Source organism: Neophocaena asiaeorientalis, unplaced genomic scaffold (genome assembly GCF_003031525.2).
Source record: "Neophocaena asiaeorientalis asiaeorientalis breed wild unplaced genomic scaffold, Neophocaena_asiaeorientalis_V1.1 scaffold848, whole genome shotgun sequence".
NCBI lineage: Eukaryota > Metazoa > Chordata > Mammalia > Artiodactyla > Phocoenidae > Neophocaena > Neophocaena asiaeorientalis.
Genome location: NW_020172362.1, coordinates 246,882 through 273,394, shown reverse-complemented (window position 1 = coordinate 273,394; position 26,513 = coordinate 246,882). Strand labels below are relative to the sequence as shown.

At 38.9% G+C, this 26,513-nt stretch overlaps 1 protein-coding gene across 2 annotated transcripts in view; it reads left to right on the top strand.

Annotated features, from left to right (window-relative positions):
* Nucleotides 1-365: 365 nt before the first annotated feature.
* PRKG2 (protein kinase cGMP-dependent 2) overlaps nucleotides 366-26,513 on the top strand; it is an 85,099-nt gene continuing 58,951 nt past the window's right edge. For both annotated transcript variants that reach the window (XM_024767017.1, XM_024767010.1), the window contains exons 1-2: nucleotides 366-826; nucleotides 22,595-22,761. In XM_024767017.1, the coding sequence (XP_024622785.1) occupies nucleotides 366-826; nucleotides 22,595-22,761 (628 nt within the window). The remainder of the gene's footprint in view (nucleotides 827-22,594; nucleotides 22,762-26,513) is intronic.

Here is a 26,513-nt window from a genome sequence, read left to right as displayed (position 1 = left end):
TGACATCCGAATCGCAGTTGTGTTGTGATGCTTTTGACAGCTGTCCGGAGAGAACGACCAAAGAGAAGAGCAGGTAACGCAGGCCGTTTGTGCAAAATGCTTTTTAGGTGGGATGCTTGGGCCAGCAAAGGGATGGGGAAGAACGAAACCAAGTGCCAGCTCCTCCTCATTGAGGGACAAAGGGAATCAATCCGTTGCTTTTCTTCTGGAAGCGTGGGGGAATTTATTGCTTACCCAACAGCGATGAGCGCTGTGTTTCTCTTTATGAAACAGAGCGGATCGAGAGGGGTGGCGGTGGCGGTTGGGAAGTGAAACTCCACTAGGGAATCCCCAATTCTCTGCCCTCTCTCAGGTCCTTGAGCAAAATGGGAAATGGTTCCGTGAAACCCAAACATTCCAAGAATCCAGATGGCCACTCCGGGAACCTCACTACCAGTGCCCTCCGGAGCAAGGTGACAGAGCTGGAGAGAGAGCTGAGGAGGAAGGATGCCGAGATCCAGGAGCGGGAGTACCATTTGAAGGAGCTACGGGAGCAGCTGTCCAAGCAGACTGTGGCCATTGCGGAGCTCACGGAGGAACTCCAGAACAAGTGCATCCAGCTGAACAAGCTTCAGGATGTGGTACACATGCAGGGAGGAAGCCCGCGTCAGGCGTCTCCGGATAAAGTGCCTCTTGAGGTCCACCGCAAGACCTCGGGATTGGTCTCCCTCCATAGCAGGAGGGGAGCGAAGGCTGGTGTGTCTGCTGAGCCCACCACCCGAACCTATGACCTCAACAAACCCCCTGAATTTTCCTTTGAGAAAGCGAGAGTCAGAAAGGACTCCAGGTAAGTTCCCACCCGCTTTTGGACTCAGGTGGCCTTAAATATTATGAAACATTAGAACGCTATTTATTGAGTCTCCTCAACGGAGAAGCGCATATTAACCCTTTCAGATTTTGGGATAGAGGGGCTTCTGAAAGGGTTTTGTTTTGCAACAGAGTCTCCCTTTAAGTAGAACTTCTCTTTAAAGCAGGACTCCTGCTTTACCTGGACTTTGATTTGTGATTTGCATAACTGAGGAACCGAGTTTACAAAAGTCATTTCTGCTATCTTGAAAACCCTAGGGGAGTGCAGAGGTGGTTGTAGGGAGTCTGCCCATCTCTCTTCCAAAGAAGTAGACTTAACGGGTGTACACAAATCACGCTGAATTATGAATATGTATAGCAAAAGCCACTTCTTAGCACTTAGTCTGCAAGTGTCATGAAAAAGGGATAAGCTGATGCCTCTGAGGGGGGTGCATTCATTCATTCATCCCACAGTTTTAGTTAAGCACTGCCTTCTCCCAGCCACTGTGTTAGATGCTAAGTATATATCAGTGAATAAATAGACACAGAGCGTTTCCTGTGGGAAGATAGTATAAGCGGAAACAAGTAAACATTGTGTAATTATTAATTAAGATGAATGATATGATGAAACTGACAGTAGAGTGGGTGGTGTCTGGGATTAAGGGGGAGAGAAGGTCAAGGAGGGGACAGAATTGGGATTGTCATGGAGACCTGGTTGAGGAGGTGACCTTTAACTGAGACCCAAAGGAGAAAAAGGAGGATAGACCAGGTAGAAAGGGCACTTACTTCAGGCAGAGGGAACAATTAAAAGCTAGAATTAATTTTAAAATTAAGGATTTTTAAAAGAACATGTAAATATTTCCCACAGTATTCTTGTGTGTGTGTATGGGTACGTTTCTTTTCTGGCTCAAGTTTGAATTTCCTAACCAGGAAAGATTGATTAGAAACATTATAAGTTAGGGTCTCCTTTCTGCACTATTTTTAAATGAGTAAATATTTATTAGTTGAAATTAGATCTTTTGCCTTAATAATGTCTTGGCTGAGCCTGGGTCCTTCTTGCAAAATCCAAGATTTGTGAAACTAAAACAACTTTAATTTATTCACACACATAAATAATATAAATCAAGATAAAACATCTGACTTAAACAAATAAATGATTACTTTTGGTAGCAGGATTGTAAAGGGAAGTTTAATTCATCAATTTGTCAATAGTGCTTGGCACATAATGAATGAGCAATAAATGTTTGTTAAGGAAACAAGTCATGCCGGATTATAAACGTATAATACTCTGTGGTTGAAAGAATCTGATTGACGTTAGAGTTCAGAAGACTTTTTTTAAGCCAGGAGTTTATTTATTAGTTGGCTTAGAAAGGTCTTCTGTATTCCCGTTGCAAAAATAATAATTATTTCTTTTTAATGGTGTGAATTCAGAAATTACAAATGTTGCTGACAAACTTACGCTTGTTTTTCAAAAATTGAACATCATCGTGTTCTCTTTTGATGTATAAGAGATATATGCACATATAATAATTGCATTATGCATTCTCTCTCTATACGTACTAGACACATACATATGTTATACATACTGTATGTGTATACATAAGACCATATATTATTTACCCACAAAAATTCTTTCAATAACAATGTGCTTATATATCTAGGAGAAGTGCGAGAGAATTTAATAGTAATTCATCTTCTTTGACCCTCTTCATACATATTCCACCAGATTTCTCCTCTTGAATGAAGATTATTTTCAATTATTTTTTCCAAAGACTTATGCCCGTCTTGAGGCAAAACACTATTCTCCTGGTGTTAGGTAACAGAACAATCCAAGATAAGTACATTCTACTGTATTTTTTATTAGCTCTATTATAACGAGGTAAAGGAAATCAACAGCTAAGCACAGTTAGTTTTTGGGCCAAACCATCTGTCTGTAGTGAGTGGGACACAGGAGAGGAAAAACATTACAGCCCTTAGAAGGATGGATGAATAAGGATGAGCAATGATTCCCCTCATCCATCATAAAGGCAGGCCCAGTGGGTACAAGTTTGTGTTGGGGATACGATGAAGAAATGGGATAACTGATTCCTTAATGATTAAATCCTAAAGAGACCAAATTAGATTATTTATGCCTTCACAATCCCTTTATCCTTTCATAGAGCCTTTTAGTTCTAAATTGAAAAATTAATTAGAATATGGGAACCACTCTTTTGTCATTGACTGGTTTATATCTTATTTCCCCTTGCAGACGTTTGTACCTGAATTTTCCCTGCAATTTCCCTTACAAAATGTCTTTCCCCTTAAGTCTGGAATAAGTGGCTAAACGCAGATAGCTAACGTCAATTCAGAGATTTAAAAATGTCCAGTTCTTTGAAAGTGCTCAATATTACAATTCATTTTCCATTTTCAAATAGTTCCAGTTTTAGAGAAAGTCTGTAAGTAAAGTTTGGATAATTTATCCAAATATAAATTTTATACAGTCTTTATATACAGTCTTTATACAGTCTATCAAAAATTTTGGAAGAAAAAACTTTCTGGAAGTTAGAACATTAGAAAAGATGAGAGCACCATCCACTGATAGAAGGATAATGGACAATGTCCATTGGTTTGGCTACTTTTCCAAGCAGTTCCTGTTAGATAGATATCAGAGAATTTAAGGTAACAGTCAAAATGGAGCCTTCATTTAGTTTTAGGTTCTCATGATTTATTTGTTGAACTTTATAAAGTTTCCTGGCTGACTTTATGAATAAATCTGTTTTTACTAATACGTGTCAACTACATTTTGGATCAGGTTTCCCCTCCACACTGGATCAGAAAGTCATTGAATGGTTTTTTAGTCTTTTTGTCAAACAGTATGTCTCTGATGAGTACTTACCAATGAGAAAGAAAGTGGGGGGAGATTCCAGCCCTCCTGCAATCAACAGCGTGGGGGAGATATGAAGTACTGAGATAAACCAGAGAATAACATTTGGGGGGATGATAGATTTCGAATTTGAGGATTCAGATTCGGTAATTCATGAGAGACTCTCAAGCCCATGCCACCGCAGTCTGTGAGTTTGCTGAGGCCCCTGTGCTCAAATGTATTGTAAATAGCAAGTGAACCTCAGCAACTGCCAGGAAGCCCACTCATGCCATCTTTGTTGTCTTGTACCCAGCAAGTGTACTTGTAAGGTAGGAAGGGGGAGCTTAAATAGTATAGTTGCACCTCCCTGCTTTATTTGGAGGAACTTATATGCTCTAATGGCATTGGAGAACTCTTTTAATTTGTCTCTTGCAAAATTCAAGGGGCTACTTTTTAAGATCAGGTTCTAGAATAACTCAGTGCTGTTCAAGAGAATTTTCTGCAATGATGGAAATGTTCTATAACCTGTGTTGTCTGATATGGTAGCCAACAGCAGAATGTAGCTGTTGAGCACTGGAAGTGTGACTAGTGCCACTGAGGAATTGAATTTTTAATTTCAAGTTATTTTAAAATTAAATAGCCACATGTGTCTAATGGCCACTGTATTGGATACTGCAGTTCTAGATTATGTGGTTTTGACTGTAACTGCTATCTTTTGAGGTGGGAATTGTGACCGTAGTGAAGTTTGAGAGAACTTACAGAAAAATAAGACCTGTGTTCGGTATTAGGACAATGTCACAGAAAGTGAAAATGAGCCTTTCAGATTGAGGTGGGCACAATGTGGAATCCCTCTTCAGCTGAATGGAACCTGCGGTCTATCCTAGCCTTTTGTAGGGACTTGGCTTTGTGCCCACTGACCATTTTAGATCTTCAGAAGCATACAACCATGTGGGCATGTAGCCCGTTTTATTATAGGTACTCAGCCTTTCTGAAGTATCATAAATCATGATGAGTCAGAGCATTCCAGTATATCAAATACTCTGATCCCTGATTTAATCTATTATAGTAACTATCAGAAGACTTTAGGGCTGGAAGAATCTTAGAGATTGTTTCACGCTTCTCCCCTATTGGAGAAGTGAGGAAACAGGGGCAGGGGAGTTGCAGAATAGGCCATGGTAAGTGGCAGAGCTAAGATTAGAACCCAAGATTGACTTTGAAACCGGTTCTTTCCCTCTACAATCCCAAAAAAGTTGCGCAAAGACTGGATTTGCCTCTGGGTAGGTGTTAAGCCAAAAGACACTACCAAACCAAAGAGCAGGAGAAGGAGGGATTTATTACCTGCAGCAAGTAAAGAGAACACCGAAGATATTTCCCAAAGTAGTATGTCCCCGAATAGCAAAATTGGGAAAGTTTTAAGCTAAGGGTACATGCATATTTATGAAGGGGCTTGGGCACTGTATGCATATTCATGGAGGAGAATTCAGTGTAGAAGTGGGGCAAAGACTGACAGAGTCCTGGCTCTAGTTGACTGAAATCAATAAAGGTCAGCATGATCATTCCTTAGGTTCCAGTTAGTCGGGTGGTTGAGTGCTTGAGGGAGTTTTGGATCCTGCAGAATAGCTCAAGAATATGCTTCAGACTGATCTTTATCTTTGAAATAGAACTGGGAGTCTTTACAACTGACTTATTGTCTCCAATTTGGTTGTTTTCTGGCCTGATCAAGAGCAAGCATTGTGGCCAGACTTAGATCACAAAATGGCTTAGGCCTAAAATGGCTTCTCTTATGTCAAGAAAGATATGCCTGGTTCTCTTCCTCTGGGGGTCCCCCACCCTATCTACCTATACCAGTGTTCTTAACCCACAAAGATCAAAGGGCTCAAAGTCAGGTTAGTTTGGGCACCAGTCTGCTTTCTTTTGATACACTGTATTGGTTGGTAGGAAGAACAATGCTGCTTCCCCACTTCTTCCAAGCAGAGTTGAGCAGAGCTTACCCATTTCATTAATATTCACCAAGTGCTATGTCCTCAGAGCTCAGGCCTGTGTGAAAAGGACACAGAGAATGGATTTGATCCATCTGATGGTACAGACTGATATATATGGAGGGGCACGAATGGGTTCTGAAACAAGTACAGAGCTTCTCAGGGCTGAGAACTGAATATCAGTGGCAAAGGTGGGTGAGAAAGAGCTCAGATCGCATTTCTGTCCATGTCTGACCTGCCTTGAGCACCAAGACAACCATGCCTGCAGAGGTCAGACCTTTTACTGAAATTAAATTTTCTGTTGATGTAGACATTGTTTAACAAACTTCAGCACCAGCAGAACAAAATTATGAGCTCGTGCAGAATGTCTGGTGGAACACAGGCAAATGAATCAGAGACATCTGGCAAGTCGCTGGTATGACTTCCTTTCACTGAGAACGCTTTAACTATCATCTGAAACTATTGTTCTTCTTTGAAAAGGAGAGGTAAAACAAAGACTTGCCGTCAGACTTCAGATGTTGACTCTAGTTTTAGGAAGGACAATGAGTCTCATTTGTCACTCCCACCCAGAATAGGAGCAGAATAGGTAAAAGTGGAAAATGCTAGTGAGTAACGCATTTAAACAAGATGTGGAAAAACAGCCAGGAAGAAAGAGTATGTTTGTTATTATTTGTTCTTCCTTTCGAAAGCAGTGCCGAGCATTTGAATGTGCGTTACAGAAATACAACTCTTTTACTGAGCAGAAGTGTTTTCATGGAATGATAATGATAATAGTAATAACAACATTTATACATCGCTAATGATGTGCCAGGCACCACTCTGAGTGCTTCACAAATATTGGATTATTTAATCCTCACAACAAACGCATGAAATAGATATTATTATCACCATCATAATAGATGTGATTATGTATCATTTTATATATGAAGAAACTGAGGCTTACAGAATTAAATAACTTGCCTAAGGTTACGCAGCTTTTAATATTGGAACTGGGATTCAAAACCAAGAAATCTGCTATCTAAAGTCTGTTCTAAATAAGGACTGACTGTCTAGCACAGGGAGCTGTATTCATTATCTTGTAATAACCTATAATGGAAAATAATCTGAAAAAGAATACATATATGTAACTGAATCACTTTGCTGTATGCCTGAAACTAACACAATGTTTAAACTAAGTATACGTCAATAAAAAGTCCGTTGTAACAACTGCAATGTCCCACTGTACCAAAGTGAAAATTAGAGGAGGATTCTTCATATTTTAGTTGGGAAGCCTTATAAAAAATTAAATAAATAATTAGAAATAGATACGTTTCTAATTTTTTTTTTCATATGGTTACAAACAGCTCCCTGCTATTGTTGTTAGGATGTTTGAAATCAGCATGTTTTATAGTAATAACGTGCATTTAGACATCCAGATCAGAGCTGGCTACTCAGGGATGGGGTGAGAAAACCAAGCGTTTGGGCAACTGCTAGACGTCTGTTGTTTGCTGTGTATTATCTCATGGAGACTTGCCTGGTGAGGTAGGTGTTACTTTAACCTTGGACCAAAGGTGAAACGAAAGCTCAGAGGCGTTCAACAGCTTGCTCAAGGTCCTCTGCTGAACCAGGTTTCCAGTGTGAGTCTGCCTGGTGTGAGAAGTGTGTTCTCTACCGTTGTGTGCACGACTCTTAGAGCCAGAGCAGCCTGCAAAGTGAATGGCTCCCCCTTGGGGTTGGTGAGGGGTGTAGAGGGGATAGGCAGTGCTGTTCAACTTCAGAAAAAGGAGAGGTTAGGAGCACGGAGGAATTGAAGAACCTGCCTAGAATTCATTGGCAGCTGCCTTGACGCTTCAGAGAAGTGAGATAGATTTTGGCAGATTTTCCAGAGTCTTGGCACCCAGCGCCCGGGACTTCCTGCCGCTGCCTTTTCTTCTTTCTCTCTAGAAGCCAAAGGGCCTGGGCTCTCCTCACCCTGCACCCCACCTAAGCCCTCTCTCAACCTCTCAAATTACCCTCTGCTTGGTTTATAGCCGCCCTCTGTTCCTTCTCACTTTATCCTCACATCTTCCAGTCTGTCAGTTGCTAGGTGTTAGGGAAAATGTGTAATTAAGCCTCAGGAAACACTCAGGACTCAAGGACTAATCGCTGTGAAAATCAAAACTCGAAGTGCTGACTCGGAACCACCTTTCCCTTGCCTGGTGGTCGGCGTTCCTGAGTTACAGCACGTTCTGTGATGTGCTTATACTACTGGACAATAACCACAGCCATTTTTGACCCCATAGGCTTGACTAGAAACATTCCCTTTATGCTTTCAGATGAACACATTCAGTTCAACAAATGTTTATCGAATATTGAATTCTTTAGTTTTGTTTTCTTTCCTTTCTTTTGTGTAGTTCTTTCTCTCTCCTGTCCCCCATTTCTTTCACTTATATGTTTATTTTGTTTGCTCCTAATTTTCCTCCTCTCTCAGCATCAGACTAGTCAAGGGCCATCAGTACCAATTTCTAGTACCTGGTATAGGCCAGACACTGAGTTATCTCATTTATTTTCATAACAAACCTACCAGGTGAATATTATTGTATGAGGCTTACCAAGAGTAAGTAACTAGCCCATGGTGGTCCTCAGTAGTGCCTAAAGCTGGGCAACCTCACCTAGATCCTGAGACAGCTACCACTTAATCGGAACAACTCTGAAACCTACACTTATTATATTTTGCCTGCTCTCTTACTACTTTATGGGATATTTATAGCAGTTTGTGGATCTGCTTGCCTCTAAGTAAGTTACTCCAGGTGAATATAGCAGGGCTGGCTTTGAACAGCTGTCCTGAGAACTTGGGCAGAGCCTCCAGCTCTTCTTACTTATGGCTTTTAAGTGTCCCCTGAGATGGGTTACTCTTTCCTGACCCATTTTTTCCCTCACACACATTTCATGCCATTCTGGACACTGCCCATTTCCTTGCTAGATTCCCAGGAAACAGTGTAGTAGAAATAGTATGGCTGAGAAGACAGTGACCTTTTCTCCTTGCTTGTCCGTTCAGAGGGAAGCATCATCACTGACCTCTGCCAGTGCAGTCAGTTTCCAGGGGGCCTCCCCTTTCTTTGCAAAGCCTGAGCAGCTCAGCTCATCACCTGACTTTTTCTGGGGTTTAAAATGCTTCTCAAGAAGGGGGGGAAAAATCTAAAGCCAAGGAAAAGCTTTTCAGTTTTTAGACTCTGGAAGTACCTTCTGTGTGAAAGATATATTTGTTGTAATGATCCTTTAACTAAACCTGATTTTGTTCTTTAAAATCTCATTTTAAAATAATTTGCTCTCCTCCATGCAGACTTTCCTTAGACACATTGGTGAGTTGTAGATTTTTCAGTGCAGTCTTGTTTGACAGGTTTTTGGTTTTGTTTTTGAGACCTATGGCCAAGAATCCCCAATTTCCTTTGAATCGTTCCAGGAGTGTTTGTTTGTCATGACAAATTAATTTGAATTAGTAAATTCTAAGCATCAACTTTCGTAGTCTTTTTGGGGTTTACAAATCAAGCTCTGAGAAATATGAAGGAAAGAAAGATCTGTAGCTTCCAGTCTCTTCTCTCCAGGTAAGGTGAGAAAAAGGGAGGTAAAAAGGGATAGCCCTTGGAACCAGAAACTCAGGGAAGCCCAGGTGTGTTTGTTTTCTATTGTTGGATAACAAGTTACCACAAACTTAGCAGCTTGAAACAATGCATATTTGTTATCTCAGCATTCCTGTGGGTCAGGAGTGTGGGTGAGGCTATTTAGGTCATCTGCTCAGGGTTTCAGCAGGCTGCAGTCAAGGTGTCAACCGGCTGTGTTCCTTTCTAGAGCTTTCTAGTGGAAGAGGTCCTCCTCTAATCTCAAGTGATTGTTGGCAGAATTCAGTTCCTTGTGGTGGTAGGACTGAGGTCCCCATTTTCTTGCTGGCTGTCAGCCAGGGGCTGCTGTCATCTCCTAGAGGTCTGCCCAGAGTTCCCTGTCATATGTCCCCCTCATATGACAGGGGCCCTCTCACAACATGGCTGCTTACTGCTTCAGGGCCAGCTGGAGAATCTCTTTAGTGTTGACTAAGATGAAGTTTTATATAACATACGCTGGGTGACCCTCCCATCACAGTTGCTATATTGTGTTGTCAAGGAGCAAGTCCCAGGTTCCATCTCCACTCAGGGGGAGGGGATTATATAAGAGCCTGACACCAGGTGGGTAGAGACAGTGGGGCCATCTTAGACTTCTGTACACCATACCAGCCCCTTTGCATCTCTGGTATGAGATTCTCTGACTAAGAATCTGGCCATGCTAGATATGTAAAGCCATATATAAAAAGCCCAGAGTCTTGTACATGCATATTCATAGCATATTCATAAGATGCAAACACTCACTGATGGATGAAAGGGTAAATAAAATGCAGTATATACATACAATGAGATACTATTCAGACGTAAAAAGGAGGGAAAGCCCTTCCTTTTTCATGCTACAATATGAATGAATCTTGATGACTTTATGCTAAGTGAAATAAATCAGACTCAAATTATTCCACTTTATATTAGGTACCTAGAGCAATCAAATTTCTAGACACATCAAGTAGAATGGAAGTTTCCAGGGGCTGGGAGGAGCAGGGAATGGAGAATTATTGTTTCATGGGTACAGAGTTTTAGTTTGGGAAGATTAGAAAAGTTCTGGAGATGGGTGGTGGCGATAGGTGCAAAATAATGGGAATATACTTAATGCCACTGAGCTGTGCACTTAACAGTAGTTAAGATGGTACAGTTTGTGTTGTGCATTTTACCACAATTGAAAAAAAAAGTCCTGGGGCTGTGTTGACAGCATACCTCTAAGTGCCAGGCTGTTTCAATTTCCATATAGGATGCTGGAAGGAGGTACAGTGATGATTTTCTCTTTTCTTATTTTTTTTTTTTCTCTTATTGGTTATCTTGTAAAGGAGAATAAGATACAGCAAAGTCATGTGACAAACGAACATCAATTGATTATTGTTAATTAATCAACCATTAATTACTTAATAGTAATTAATTGATTGCTTGTTGAGCCTTCAATGGAGGCTTGTTCCCAGTGCTGTGGGAAAATAGAGGGAATGAACAACTCCAAACTCCCTTGTGTTTTCTTGTTTACAGCTGTAATTCTTAAGCTTAAGTGCACATTGTAATCACCAGGGAAGTATTAAAAAATACTGATGTCCTGGTACGACCCCGAGGGAGTCTGATTAAATTGGTTTGAGGTAAAGGCCCTGGGTATCAGGATTTACAGAAGGTCCCTTGATGATTCTAATGTGCAGTGACGATTGAGAACCATTTTTTTTTTATAGGAACAGGCTTCCCTGCAGCTGACTCTAGAAATATTCAGTTTGACACTCTAAGAGTAATGCTCATTACAGGCATCTAAGAGAACTATTTACCATTTCTACCTAATTACCATGCAGCGCAATGATGATTATGCATATCACTGAGTGTGTCAGATTAACTCCCTCATATGTTTTGGTTTTCAACATTTCATTATTAAGCTCTGTTCTTTGATGCTCCCGGAAATTGGATCATCTGCACACATTTAAGAAAGGGAGAGAGAAATGTTTGCTGTAAGCATGAAGTAACAGTAAACATGATTCAATTACAACTGTACTTAATTATGTGGGCAATAGGGTAAGAGAGTTGACAGGACAAAGTCATGCTCATTTTCTGATTATTCATGGAATGACCTCATCTTTTCATGCTGGTTTCTCAAATTATAAACGTGTGCATTTATTAGCTATTTTTTTTCTTGCTGGTTTATTACTCAAGAAATTTGGGGGAAAAGTAAATAGATGTTTATCTTGCTTCTTTTCTGTGCCTGTTTAGTGGATGATGGACATTTCCCACCTCCACTCTTGTCTCTGTACCCAGGATTTTTCAACTAGGAGAAAGAACTTGAATGTCCTTTAGTATTAATTTTGTTGAGTCCCTATTTTGTGCCAGGTGCAATTCTGATTTTAGGTAAGAGGATGAAGAAAGTGTTGTCACCCTTGAAGATCTCGGTCTCTTTGGGGAAATTAAAATGTATTGCAGTCTTGTGTGATTGACATTCTAAGAGATGGGTGTACAAAGGACGGAGGGAGCATCCTGTGCTTGGTGAGATCAGGGGCACCTCCATAGATGAGCCGACGTTGAGCTGGGTTTTGAGGAGATATGGATGGTTGGGAGACCAAGCGGCCTGACACATTTGGGGACCTGCAAGCAGTTCAGTGGGCCTGGGGTACCCCGAGCACAGGGAGGCTGGCCAGGCGGGGGGCCTGGATTGTCAGGAGTTTTACTCACATTGTGAAGGAGTCTCCCTTAATAAATAGTGGCGGTTCACAAGTATAGAGTTTTTAGAGCTATTTTAACTCGAAGATTTTAAAGTTGCTGGTAATTTGCTGACATATAATAGTACAGCTATTCCTTCTGTAATATATTTTATGTGCCAGGCCATGTTCTTAGTGCTCAGTATTGTTAACTAACTTAATTCTCATAGAAATCCTATGACCTGTGGACTGTGTTTATTGTCATTTTATAGCTGAGAAAACTTGAGATTAAGTGCCTTGCCCAGAGTTCCACCGTTCGTTAGTGGCAGAATTAGGAATCAGACCCCGGCATTCCAGCTTTAGATCTTGGGCCCTCAACAAATATGCCTTCTAATATACTTCCTATTTGTATATATAATTCAGTTATGATATGCCACACAAGTAAAGTTGCCTCGGCCTTTGTGCTTACAAGAAATTCTTGACAGATAAGAAAGTAGGTGGAGGCCCCTGGTCCCCGCTTGGCACTGAACCTTGTGCAAAGAAGTTTGCAAGACACATGCTTTGTCTGACCTGACAAAAACAAACAGTGAGAACACAGGCTTCTAGTAAACAGTTCCAGAGAAGGAAGATTGAGGGCCCAGCTTAACAAGAACTGTCAGTGGACTTTGACAAATTAAACTTCCTGAAGCAACTTAGAGGACAGGAATTTATTGCTTCAAAGAATATTGATTATGTAAGTAGGGGCTGTGAAAGGATTATGGCACACTGCCACTGATGTACGTACATTCGAGATCCAACCCTATTGGAGGAACTTTGAACTAAGCAGAGAGTCTTGGCAGTGCCTCTTTCTTTCTTCGTGGTTTCTAGAACTTTTCATACCCTTCCCCACAAAAAGCATACCATAACCACTACTATTGCCAACTACTACTATCACTGCCATTTATTAGGTATATATTAGCACCTTATCTGAGTTAATGTGCATAGTATCCTTATGATGCAGGTATGATTACTCAGCTCTATTCACAAAGAAGAAATCTGAGGTTCAGAAAGGTTAAGATCACACAGCTAGGAAGTGGCAGAGCTAGGATTTGAACCTATGATCTTCTGCCTCCAAAGCTATGTACACATTTTATTTATTAAATGAATTTTTTATTGACGTGAACAAATCATAAAGTGAACACGCCCATGTAACCACCAAACAGACCAGGAAATCAGAAGCCCCTTCTGCTCCCTTCCAATCCCTATCCATTATCTACTTCTAAGGTAGCCACTATCTGCACTAGTATTATCATAGATTACTATGCCTATTTTTGAACTTTATGTTAGTGGAATTATAGAGTATGGACTCTACAGACTCTGGCTCCTTTAGTTTATATAGTGAGAGTCATTTATGATATTGTGTGTAGTGATGGTTCATTAATTATCGTTGCTCTATAGTGTTTGTTGTGACTATGCTACAACTTATCAGTTCTACTGTTGATGGACATTTGGTTGATTCTGGTGTTTAGCAATTTTGAATAACGCTGCCATGAATATTTTTGCACTTTTGATTTATATATGATTTATGATAGGTATATAACTAGGAATGGAATTGCTGGGTGGTAAATTTTATCTAAGTTCACGTTTTTGTTTTATAAATTTGTTTTTTACTTATTTATTTTTGGCTGCATGGGGTCTTCGTTGCTGCGCACGGGCTTTCTCTAGTTGAGGCGAGTGGGGGCTACTCTTTGTTGCAGTGAGCGGGCTTCTCATTGCGGTGGCTTCTCTTGTTGTGGAGCACGGCCTCTATGCACATGGGCCTCAGTAGTTGCGGCATGTGACCTCAGTAGTTGTGGCTCGTGGTCTAGAGCACAGGCTCAATAGTTGGGGCACATGGGCTTAGTTGCTCCACGGCATGTGGGATCTTCCCAGACCAGGAATTGAACCCATGTCCCCTGCATTGGCAGGCGGATTCCCAACCACTGTGCCACCAGGGAAGTCCCTAAGTTCACATTTAATATAGATTGCCAAATAGTTTTCCAAAATGGCTGGACAAATATATACCCCCCACCAACAGTGTATGAGTATTGCTACTCTCCGTCCTCACCAGCATTTAGCGCTGTCAGTCTTTTTCATTTTAGCCATTCTGGTGGGTATGTTTATGTTGTGGTATCTCATTGTGGTTTTGACTTTCTTTTCCTTGATAATTAACAGGGTGAACACTTTTTAATTTATGTGTTTTCCATTGATGTCTGCTTTCCCTCTGTAGTTCTGTAGTACAACCGTTGTCATAAATCAAGTATCTATATATGTTTAGGTGGGTTTTAGTTCTTTCTATTCAGGTCCAAAGGTCTTTTTTGTGCCTCCTTGTGCCAAGAGTATAGTCTCTCAATTATTTTGATTAATAATAATTTTTTTTTTGGCCATGCGGTGCAGCTTGTGGGATCTTAGTTCCCCAACCAGGGATTGAACCCAGGCTCTCGGCAGTGAAAGCGCAGAGTCCTAACCACTGGACCACCGGGGAATTCCCAATAATAATCTTGATATCCATTACCTTAAGTCTTCTAGTTTTGTTATTGTTCTTCAATGTTGTGATGGCTATTCTTGGGCCTTCTTATGATTGTAAGAATTTTAGAATTAGCTTGTCAATTTTCATAAAAAATTTTTTAGAATGTCGATTGAGATTTCATTGAACCTGATCAATTTGAATAGAATTGACATCGTTAAAAAACTGTCTTCTCATTCATGACTCTGCTATATGCCTCCATTTATTTAGCTATTCTTTCATTTCTCTTAATATTTTGTAATACTGTTTGTAGAGGTTTTACACATTTTTGTTATATATAATCTTATATAGTTGATATTTTTGATCTTTTTAAAATGATGTCATTTAAAAATTAGCATTTTCACTTTGATACTGAGATATAGAAATACAATTGAGTTTGTTTACTGACCTTGAATCCAGTGAGATTATTGAAATCACCTATTAATTTTGATGGTTTTACCCTGTCCATTCTTTTGAGTTTTTAATTTACATAACCATGTCTTTTGGAAAGAATGACAATTTTATTTCTTCTTTTACTGTGTTTATATCTTTGATATATTTTTTCCCTTTTGTTTCTTTTTTTCTCAATTTATTAAGTTTGCTCAGACTTTTTATTCAGGGTGGAATTGAAGTGTCCCATTTCTGATATCTGGAGGAAAGCTTTCAATATTTCACATGTGATATGATACTTTCTGTTTTTGTTTTGTTTTATAGATTTTTTTTATCAGATTAAGGAAATTCCCTTCTATTTCTAATTTACTAAGTGTTTTTTTTAAAATGTAAAACTCATATACAGGTGTTTAATTTTATCAAATACTTTTTCCTCATACAATAAGATTTTGCTATGTATTTTTCTCCCTTATTCTTTTCATGTGGTTAATTACATTAATTTTCAATCTGGTCTAGACTTGTTTGTTTTTGACTTTTGTACCTATCTTCATTAGGAATATTAACCTTTAGTTTGTCTTTGTTGTAATATGGGTTTTTGTTATTAGGCTATTCTGACACTCTAAAATAAGTTGGAAAAAATTTCTTTTTTCTATTTTCTGGAAAAGATTATGTAAAATTAATAATTTTTATCCTTGGGCTTCCCTGGTGGCACAGTGGTTGAGAGTCCGCCTGCTGATGCAGGGGACACGGGTTCATGCCCCAGTCCGGGAGGATCCCACATGCCGCAGAGCGGCTGGGCCCGTGAGCCATGGCCGCTGAGCCTGCGTGTCCGGAGCCTGTGCTCTGCAACGGGAGAGGCCACAGCAGTGAAAGGCCCACGTACCTCAAGGAGAAAAGAAAAAATAATAATAATTTTTATCCTTAAATGTCTGGAAAACTTAATGGTAATGTCACCTGGGTCTAGAATTTTCTTTGTGGGATAGTTTTGATTTCTTTACTGCTAATCCAATTTTCTATTTTTTTCTTATATAAGATTTGATATGCATATTTTTCTAGGAAATTTTCATTTAATCTAAATTTTTAAAATAGTTATTCATACTGTCCACTCATTTTTCCTATCTGTAATATCTATAGTGATGTCCCTTTTCTCATTTCCAACACTGTTAATTATCCTTTCTCCCCAACCCCCCATTCGCCATGAATTTTTCGGTTCTATTTGACTCTTCAAATAACCTATTTAGGGCTCTCTTGATCTTCTTCATTGCACTTTTTTCTTTCTGTGTTATCTGTTTCTATTTTGTTATTTCCTTTTCCCTTTTTTGAGCTCAATTGCTTTTCTTTTTCTAGCTCTTTGAGATAGACACTTAGTCATTCATTTTTAATCTGTTTTCTTTTGTGATGTATCTATTTAATACTGTAAGTTTTCCTCTTAGTATTGATTTAACTGCATCCCACAAGTTTTGATAATCACATTTTTATCATTTATTTCAAAATATTATCTGACTTCCCTATGATTTAATCTTCCTTTGATCAATGAGCTGTTCAGAAATATATTACTCAGTTCTCAAACATTTGAGGATTTTCTGATTATTTTTGTTACTGATTTTGTTATTGATTTCTAGCTTAAATTTTTAGCTTCTATTGTTTGCAAAGAATATACTCTGTATTATGCAATCCTGTGAAATTGTTAGGTTTGATTTACAGTCCCCATAAGGTCAGTTTTCGTGAAGGTTCCATGTGTACTTGAAAAGAATGTATATTCCGAATTGGTTGAATACAACCTTTAAAATAGCTATTAGGTCAAGAGATTAAGTAAAGTTTGATAATCAAGGGTTTAGATCTTCTATCTTCTAACTAATTTTTGTCTGCTTATTCTATTATTTCTTAGAGAGATATTTTAAATCTCTCAAAGTGATTGTGGATTTGTCTATTTCTTCTTTTAATTTTGTCAGTTGTTTTTTTGTCAAGTTGATGGTATCTAACTAGATGGATACACATTTAGAATATATGTATTTTCCTGAACATATCAATATAAAATATTCCTCTTCATTTCTAGAAATAATGTCTTTCTTTAAAGCCTACTTTCCTGTATCAAGGAAAATTTTCTTTATACAGGCATACCTTGTTTTGCTGTGCTTCACTTTACTGCACTTTTTTGTGTGTGTGTGGTACGCGGGCCTCTCACTGTTGTGGCCTCTCCCATTGCGGAGCACAGGCTCCGGACGCGTAGGCTCAGCGGCCATGGCTCACGGGCCCAGCCGCTTCGCGGCATGTGGGATCTTCCCGGACTGGGGCACGAACCCGTGTCCCCTGCATCGGCAGGCGGACTCTCAACCGCTGCGCCACCAGGGAAGCCCTACTGCACTTTAAGATATTGCATTTTTTACAAATTGAAGGTTTGTGGCAACCCTATGTCCAGTAGATCTATAGGCACCCCATTTTTCTGACAGCATTTGCTCACTTCATGTCTTTGTGTCATGTTTTTGTAATTCTCACAATATTTTAAACATTTTCCATTTTTACTGTATTTGTTATGGTGATCTGTGATCAGTGATCTTTGATGTTACTACTATGACTTGCTGAAGACTCAGACGATGGTTAGGATTTTTTAGCAAAAAAGTATTTTTTAATTAAGGAGTGTACATTGCTTTTTAGACATAATGCTATTTCACACTTAATAGTCTACAGTATAGTGTAAACATAACTTTTATATGCATCTGAGAAACCAAAAAATTTGTGTGACTCACTTTATTATAATATTTGCTGTATTGTTGGGATCTGGAACTGAACCCAAAATATCTCTGAGGTATGCCTGTAATTGGTGCTTACATAGTATATCTTTTTCTGCCTTTTTTACTTTGAACTTTTCTATATCATTATCTTTAAGGCATACCTCCTATAAGCAACATATACTTGGTATTTTCTTTTTTATTTATTTATTTTATCAGTCTGACAATCTGGTCTTTTAATTGGGGTATTTATTACATTTATATTTAATGTAAATACAAAATATTTGGGTTTAACATTAACATCTTACTATTTGTTTCTTATTTGTTTCATTTCTTTGGTTTCTTTTTCTCTATTTTCTTTCCATTTTCTTGAATTAATTAAGTACATACTATTATTCCATTTTCTCTTCTAGTTAAACATTTTATGTCTAATCTTGTAGGGGTTACCCTAAATTGTAACATGCATCCTTAACTTGTTCAATTTCCAATATAGATTAGTGCTTTTAAATAATGTTAACTAACTCCATTTACTGACCATGCAGTTTTGGCTGTTTGTTTTCATACACTTTGTTTATCACATATTTCAAACTGTACAAGGTATTATTATTACTCTTTTATAAAGATGAGCTTCCTTTAGTCACCCAGATATTTACTTTTCCCATTCTTTCTTTCTTCTAACATCTACTAGTTTCCATCCAAGATCATTTTCCTTCTCTGTTAAGTCTGTTGCCAACGGAATAACATTTTGAAAATATATTCATTTTGCTCTCATTTTTGAAGGCTGTTTTCACTGGGTAAAGATATTGGAATAGGCACTCTGAAGCACTTTGAAGATATTCCACTGTCTTCTGGTTTCCATTATTTCTGTTGAAGAGTAAGTCAGTCCTGTTGTTGGTTGTTTGACGGTAATATGTCTGTTTTCTCCAGCTGCTTCATAGATTTTTCTTTTTGTATTTCAATAATTTGACTATGATGGGACTAAATAATTTTTAATGTATATATTTTGTTTGGAGTTTATTGTCTATGGCTTGATACATTTTCATTGATTTAAGAAAATTCTTGAATATGTTACCTTCATGTATTGTTTCAGGCCAATTCTTTCCCTTTCTTTGGTGGTCCAGATTACATCCTGTGTTTTGTTTTGTTTTTGTTTTTATTGTTCTATTTTCTGTCCTAGATTTTTCTCCAGTCTTCTATCTGGATATATTCTACCTGCCCATATTCAGTTTGTAATCATTTTCAGCTGTGTCTTATCAGATTTTAAACCCATCTATTGAGGTCCAAGCTTCAGATATTGCATGTTTCAATTCTAGAATATCTACTTGATTTTTAAAAAGGTTCATGTTCTCTGTTGACATTTTCTATTTTATCCTTGATTTTCTTAAACCTATTATAGTTGTACTAAAGTTTGTGCTTGATACGTACAATTTTTTTAGTCTACTGTGGGTCTGTTTCTATTGTTTTTTTTCCTCTTGGTCTTCAGTCATTTGATCTTTTCTCCTGGTATGCCTGGTAGTTTTTGATATCATGCCAGATACTCCTTATGGAAAAATTATAGAGAAAATTTGAGTCCTAGATTTTGTGAACATCCTACAGAAAATATTCACCTTTGCTTCTCACAGGCAGTTAAGCAGGGGCAAATAATTTTAGCCAAAATAGGAATAGTTTCAAAGTTGGTTTGGGACTCTTTTTGCCTGTTTTTTGTTAGTCTTTACTTCTAGCTTACAGCCCTTTAGATGTCCCATCTGAAATTCTGAGTGTTTACCAGGATCCTCTTTCATGGTGTGTCTTGAACACTGACCTGTGTCTTCCCAATCCTTTGAGACTGCCAAAACTCTGCTTCATGCTGTCTACAAATCAATAAATGCCTTGAAGGAAAAAGCAGAGGTGAATGTCAAATCCTGTTCTCTTGTTGATCATCATTCATCAAGCTGTTGCTAAGTTGATAGGTCTCCAATGCCATCAAACAGATTTGTAAATATATATTTTAATCAACTTTTATACTTGTTTTGTGTGAGCAGGGAGAGTTGTGCTTATAATAGCTGACCTATATCATAGTTATAGGAGAAGTTGCAAATTTCATACTCTTAATCACTGCTGTATGCGGCTTTGTAAACAGAAAATTCCAGACAACACCCACTCCTCTAAGTATTTATGATTTAGTTTGGAGAAAACCTCATAGAGAGAACTCTTTTCTTTCTTTATTTTTTAAAATATATATATTTATTTATTTATTTGGCTGAGTTGGGTCTTCATTGCTGCACACGGGCTTTTCTCTAGTTGTGGCGAGTGTTGTTGTGGTGTGTGGGCTTCTCATTGTCGTGGCTTCTCTTGTTGCAGAGAGACTCTAGGCATGCGGGCTTCAGAAGTTGTGGCACGTGGGCTCAGTAGTTGTGGCTCATGGGCTCAGTAGTTGTGGCTCATGGGCTCTAGAGTGCAGACTCAGTAGTTGTGGTGCATGAGCTTAGTTGTTCCACGGCATGTGGGATCTTCCCAGACCATGGCTCAAACCCATGTCCCCTGCACTGGCAGGTGGATTCTTAACCACCATGCCACCAGGGAAGTACCAAGCACTCTTTTCTAATAGAATATTACAATGTGTTTATGGACTAAACTAAATTAAGAGGATCTGGGAACTCTTTGAGGCTATGGGCCATGCTTTACTAATTTTTAAGTCTTAAGTATTTGCTTGATAAATTTGGTGAGTTGGATGGACATGAAAACGAGTACTCTAGGAGTTTAGGGTAGAACAGAAGGATTGTGTGAGCTACAGTATCAAGGTAGGGTTGAGTAGGTCATAAGGGGTTTCTTGGTAGATGTCTAATGTTTGGGTAGGTTGAGGGGAAAAGAAGCTAAATTCAAGGAGAAAACATGTGCCAAGCCTGAAGGTAAAGCTGGCAAGCATAGGAGACAATGCGGAGACCAGTCTATCTGTAACAAAAGATTTGTGTTAGGGAGTAAGTGCTAGATGGATAGAGTGGCGGCATATGGTGGGAAATGGGGAATCCAGATTGTGGGAGGTTGATTGTCTTCCATGGCAAAAGGGTTTTCATAATACTTCCATGGAATGTTAATAGAAGTTAAGCCAAAAAAAAGAAATAAATAAAAAAGACACTGAGGTTTGGGAAACATTGGTTTAAACAGATTTGTTTACTGCAAGATTTCTTTGAACCGTTAAACTGTGCATGCTGAATTTCCAAAATTGTTTAAACTCTGCAAACTTTTGATTATAAAGGAACAGTGATTCTTGGAACATATTTTGGGAAATTGGGATATGTGGGCATTGAGGAAACTCTTGCTGGAATGTTACACTCGCATGAAAGACTCGTGAAATCTGGAACTTTTATGATATTGTTCACAGTTCTACCCTTGAGAAGAATATCTTGCAAAAGTATTTTTTCGGTATATCTTAATTGAATGAATTGTTGGTTTTAGTGGATGAAGGAAGAATGAGATCAGGGTGAAGTCAAGATGAATTTACCAGTGTGAATCTGATAGTGTGGTATAGGATGGACTGCAGGGGGAAGAGACTAGAAGCTGAAAAACCAAAAAGGAAGCTGTTAAAATTATCCAGACCTAAGATTTTTTTCTTGGATGTGGTGACCCTTGAAAATAGAAACTAAAATGGATAACAGTGATATTTTGCAAAGAGAATTGACAACACATAGTGATAGATTAGATGAAGGAGGAAGGAAGTTCTCAAGGAACCCAGAGAGTTCAGATGGCTCTGAGGTTGATGGAGTAGGGAAGAAGGAATTTCTGTACAAGACTTTGCTCTGTTTCCTTCATGAAGCCTAATGATTTGATAGATAGGATCATAAAGTATCTAATTCCATGAACTTTTACCTTGTGTTTGAGAACTTTCTTTTTTTTTTTTTTAATTTAGCCACGCCACCTGGCTTAGTTCCCCAACCAGAGGTCGAACCCAGACCCCAACAGTGAAAGCGCTGAGTTCTGAGTCCTAACCACTGGACCACCAGGGAATTCCCTTGAACACTTTCTGTGTAGAAAAGATCACAAGTTTTTAAACAGCAAAGCTATGTATGGGAGAGTTTGAATGAAAATTACAGGAAAATACCCATATTTTAAAAGAATCACACTGAATTTGAGTGAAAGAAAATATATTGTGCAAAGATTCTGACTTAGGCAACTTTTCTTCCAGCTCGTAATTCTATGATATCTACATATAAAGTATGCTAATTAGAACGTTAGAAATTTAAGGTGAGGCAGATTAGGCAATTATTTTGAGCTACTTCTTTTCCAAAAGAAATTGGAGTGTTCTAGGATTACCAACAAGTGGGCTTCTGATTTGGGGAGTGAATAGGCTGGGAGGTTGGAAATGTAGGTTCTGTCTAGTCTAGACGTACTAAGAGTCAAAACATAGGCAAACCTGAACTATCACCATCACCCGCTATGTCTGATCAAACCTTATGAGTCCCAAGGGAGCTGACTTCTCCACCTCAGAAGGAGCAACAGATGGAATGGAAGCAGCACAGACTTCAGACTCACAGACTTAGATGTAAATCTAGGGGAGGATAAGTTGCTTCTTAGCTTTTAGTCTACTTATCTATAAAGTCGGAATAGTCATCTCACAGGATAGTAGTGAGGATTAAATAAGATATAAAAGGACTAGCACCGTAGGAATTAGGCACGCGTGTATACATCAGTGAATGAATACTGTGTTATAGTCCCTTAGATACACCTTCTACCTACCAACCAGACCTGCTTCCCATCTAAAAACCATATGTCCATTAGTATTGCATCTAGGGACTTTGAAGGATGCTACCTTTGTGATGATGACAATTAGGAGTGATGATAAAATTGGTTTAATAATGATTTTACTAGAAAAAAATATTCAAAACTGTTTTCAAAGGATTTCCAAGTAAAGTATGGTAGTTCTAAGGGTCAGATGTTGGTGGGGCTAGAAAAAAATTTTTTCCTTACTGGGAAAGTTGTAAATACATAGGTAGTAATATCAAGAATAAAAATGAAGTGACTCTAAACAGCAAATCATGGTTTTCACTAATTGTAACTAACATCTTCTTTCCATTATACCAGTGAGAAGAAGCTCATTACAGATGCCCTTAATAAAAATCAATTTCTGAAGAGACTGGATCCTCAGCAGATCAAAGACATGGTGGAATGCATGTATGGGAGAAACTACCAGCAAGGGAGTTACATTATTAAGCAAGGAGAACCAGGAAACCATATCTTTGTACTGGCAGGTGGGCTTCACAGATTTTTCCAGTCACCATGTAATAAATATTTGCCTATAGTTTAATGATTTTTTGCAAACATTTACAAAAATGCAAAATTGGTTGCTCTATTTGTAGAAAACATAACAGATTGAGCTCATGGAATAGTAACCTTGTTGATCATGTTGCTAATACTCAATATTTACAGAATGCTTTCTCTATGTCCAGCATCCTACTGAGAACTTAATAGAAAGATCTCATTTCAACTCACCGACTCTGTTAGGCAAGTGCTACTATCTTCATGTTACTATGTGGACTGTGTCACAGAGAGGTTAAGTAACTAACCCAAGGCCACACAGCCCATTAGTGGTGGAGGTAGAATGCAAATTTAAACAATCTGATTAGAGAGTCCATACTTTTAATCACAGTGCCACTCACTCAACATATACAAGAAGGTGTTTCAGAGTATTCAAAACACTGCTGCTTGTGTTGACCTTTTTCCCTTGTTGTACCATGGAAGAGAAAATAATTATTTTTGTGACTTTGTAAAATATTTTCGTTATATACCAATGATTTCAAAAGACAATTCAGGTACATTTAACCAACAGATAAGTCAAATGGAATGCCTTAAAGTTAAAGCTGGTGTTTTTAGAACCATTTAAATGGCTTCCTCCATACATGATCCCTTGAACATGCTTCCATGCTGGGTAGATTATAATGGTTAGATAGGAAAAGGATTTAGTTCTCAAATGCTTATCAAACACATAAATCTTATACTGGAATTCAACAATTTTTTTTTAGATATAGAAGCAAGAAATCATCTGAACAAGGCTTACGGTTATTGAATACCCTGTCAAATTCTGAATTGCCCCCAATTTTTGAGTTTTAGGGAAAAAAGTTAAACAGCTTGCTCAGAGGTAGTGGTAACCTGGGATGTGCTGTGGCCTTTTATTTTGCACTGTAGGTCCTGACGATCTAAGCAATGCTTTATAAACGTTATAATTTTTTTTTTTTTTGCGGTACACGGGCCTCTCACTGTTGTGGCCTCTCCCGTTGCGGATCACAGGTTCCAGACGCACAGGCTCAGCGGCCATGGCTCACGGGCCTAGCGGCTCCGCGGCATGTGGGATCCTCCCAGACCAGGGCACGAACCCACGTCCCCTGCATCGGCAGGCGGACTCTCAACCACTGTGCCACCAGGGAAGCCTATAAACTTTATAATTTTTTATTGATGGCCAGCTATGGTCAAAGCCCAGTGCTGAGTTCTGAGAGAGACACAGGTGAATAAGACAAATCCTTGTATAGCAAGGAGGGGTAAAAAGAATCACAGAAACTAAGAAACAAAGTTAAGCAATGCTTAACTTTGTTTCCTTGAGGCCTTAGGTGTGGAGCCGAAGTTGCCTATCCAAACAAATTAATACACATCTATTGACAGCGTATAAAAGATTGTTTTCTCTATTTTGATTCATTAAACATGCCAGTTGCATAATTATTAGTGTATTATTTGCCACATATGTCTTTGTAGGCCTTAAAACTATAGTCATCCTCAAGTAATTATTCTCCCCAAGAAGTGAATTACAGTCTTAATTTAGCCAGCCTTCAAGTTTTAGGGACAGGTGACCCAGAGCAATTTCCCCCTCTTTCAACTTTTCTCTTGGCTCTTTCACTTCTACTTTAGCAACACTAGAACATTCTGGCGAGAGAAGATAGGGCATTAAGTCAACCAATATTTAGGAAACCTGCAAGGAAGGATGAGAAACTCATGTCAGCTCATCTTGTTCTTTGCCAGCAACTCTGATGAAAGGCTTGGGGAGAGAAGGGTTTGAACAGAAGTCAGTATCAATATAGTTATGGAAGTCAGGGCTATAGCACACATGGAAATGAAAATTGGATGCTTTCTTATTTGAATCAATTATGATGTTATCTAAGAATTGAATTGTGTGATTTAACTGATAGAGCAAATTAGTTTGTTAATTCAAAATCTCTCCTTTATAAAATAGAGCAAGAATAGCAAATAGTAAAAGCATATTTAGCTTAAACTTTTGGTATTCCATACAATTGTTCAGTGTTGCTCAAGTCCCATGTGCCATAACGAATTAGAAAAAAACTTGAAATGCATAAAGTTCCATGATACTAACTCAACAGTGAAGCTAAGTAGTTTTGATGGAATAGAATTTAGTTATAATGAGAAATTATTAAATTGCATAGCTAATATATAAGATTCGGAGCCAAAACAGAATTTATTTCTTACTAGAATATAAGTTCTAACAGGATAAATATCTTTTCTGTTTTGTCTACCCTGTCTTTCTTTCACCTGGGCTAGTTCCTGGCACAGCATAGGTATTCATATCAGATGCACTGAATGAGTGGTTGGACAGAGATGACCCAGAGCTACTTAGTGGTGAATTAGGAGAAGGAAAGACCAGTTCTTCAAGGGAAAGAGAAATAACCCCACCATTTTCTTCCTCTAAGAATATAGGTCTTTTTTGCAAAGCTTTTGATTAGCTAAGCTTTTATTTGCATTTGTTTGAAGGGAAAAGAGAAGAGAATTGCCAGGGCAGAAGCATGGTGAGGAAGTTGCTTCTCCCTTCCCCCAAACTCTGCTTAGCCAAAGATTGGTGTCAAGCACTCTTTTTCTTTTTTATGAATTTAATTTTTAGAGCAGTTTTAGGTTTACAGCAAAATTGATAGGGTGGAACAGAGATTTCCCATATACCCCTGCCTCCCCACATCCACAGCCTCTCCTGTTATCAGCATTACTCACCAGCAAGCTACAGTTTTTTTGTTTTTGTTTTTGTTTTTTGCGGTACGTGGGCCTCTCACTGCTGTGGTCTCTCCCGTTGCGAAGCACAGGCTCCGGACGCGCAGGCTCAGCGGCCATGGCTCACGGGCGCAGCCTCTCCGCGGCATGTGGGATCTTCCCGTACCGGGGCACGAACCCGTGTCCCCTGCATGGGCAGGCGGACTCTCAACCACTGCGCCGCCAGGGGAGCCCTGTGGCTTGTCTTTTAATTCTCTTCTTAGTGACTTCATTTATTAATGCATTTCAATGAATGAGGGGTTAGGCAACAAGCAAGGCATGGTGAAGTAACGTACCCAAGGTCACATGGCCAAAGACTAGTCAGAGCCAGGCGGCCTGACTCCAGGGCCAGCATACTTCTCAGTTATGACAAGTTAGTCCTTCCGCCAGTGTGAACACCTGTGCTGTGTTTTCAAGACGTACTGTGATTGTTGTGTTCCTTGTGCAAGAAAAGTAGTTCCCTGTGCTACATTTTTCATGGGGTAGAATGAATTTTAAATGAACCACTTGCCATCCACTGCTTCAGGAAAGAGCTTTGTAACAATCACGATAATAATAATAATACGGGATTTCGTTTGTTTGTTTTTGTTTTTTGTGGGTTTTTTTGGCTGCACTGCACAGCATGCGGGATGTTAGTTCCCCGACCAGGGATAGAACCTGTGCCCGCCTGCAGTGGAAGCGCAGAATCTTAATCACTGGACCGCTAGGGAATTCCCAATAGCTAACACTTACATGGCATCTACTATGTGCTAGCCATGATCTGTGATCTTACCTGTAGTAACTTATTTACTTCTCACAACTATATGAAGTAAATATTGTTAATATTATCCCCATTATTGATGAGGAACCCAGGCAGAGTGGGTAAGTCTTCAGGCTAATCAGCTAATAGAGAGTGGGCTTCAGTCTGCATTCTTAACCACTTTATTATAATGAGACTCATAATATATCTTACCTGTATGCTTTGTATACCTTCTGATTGTTT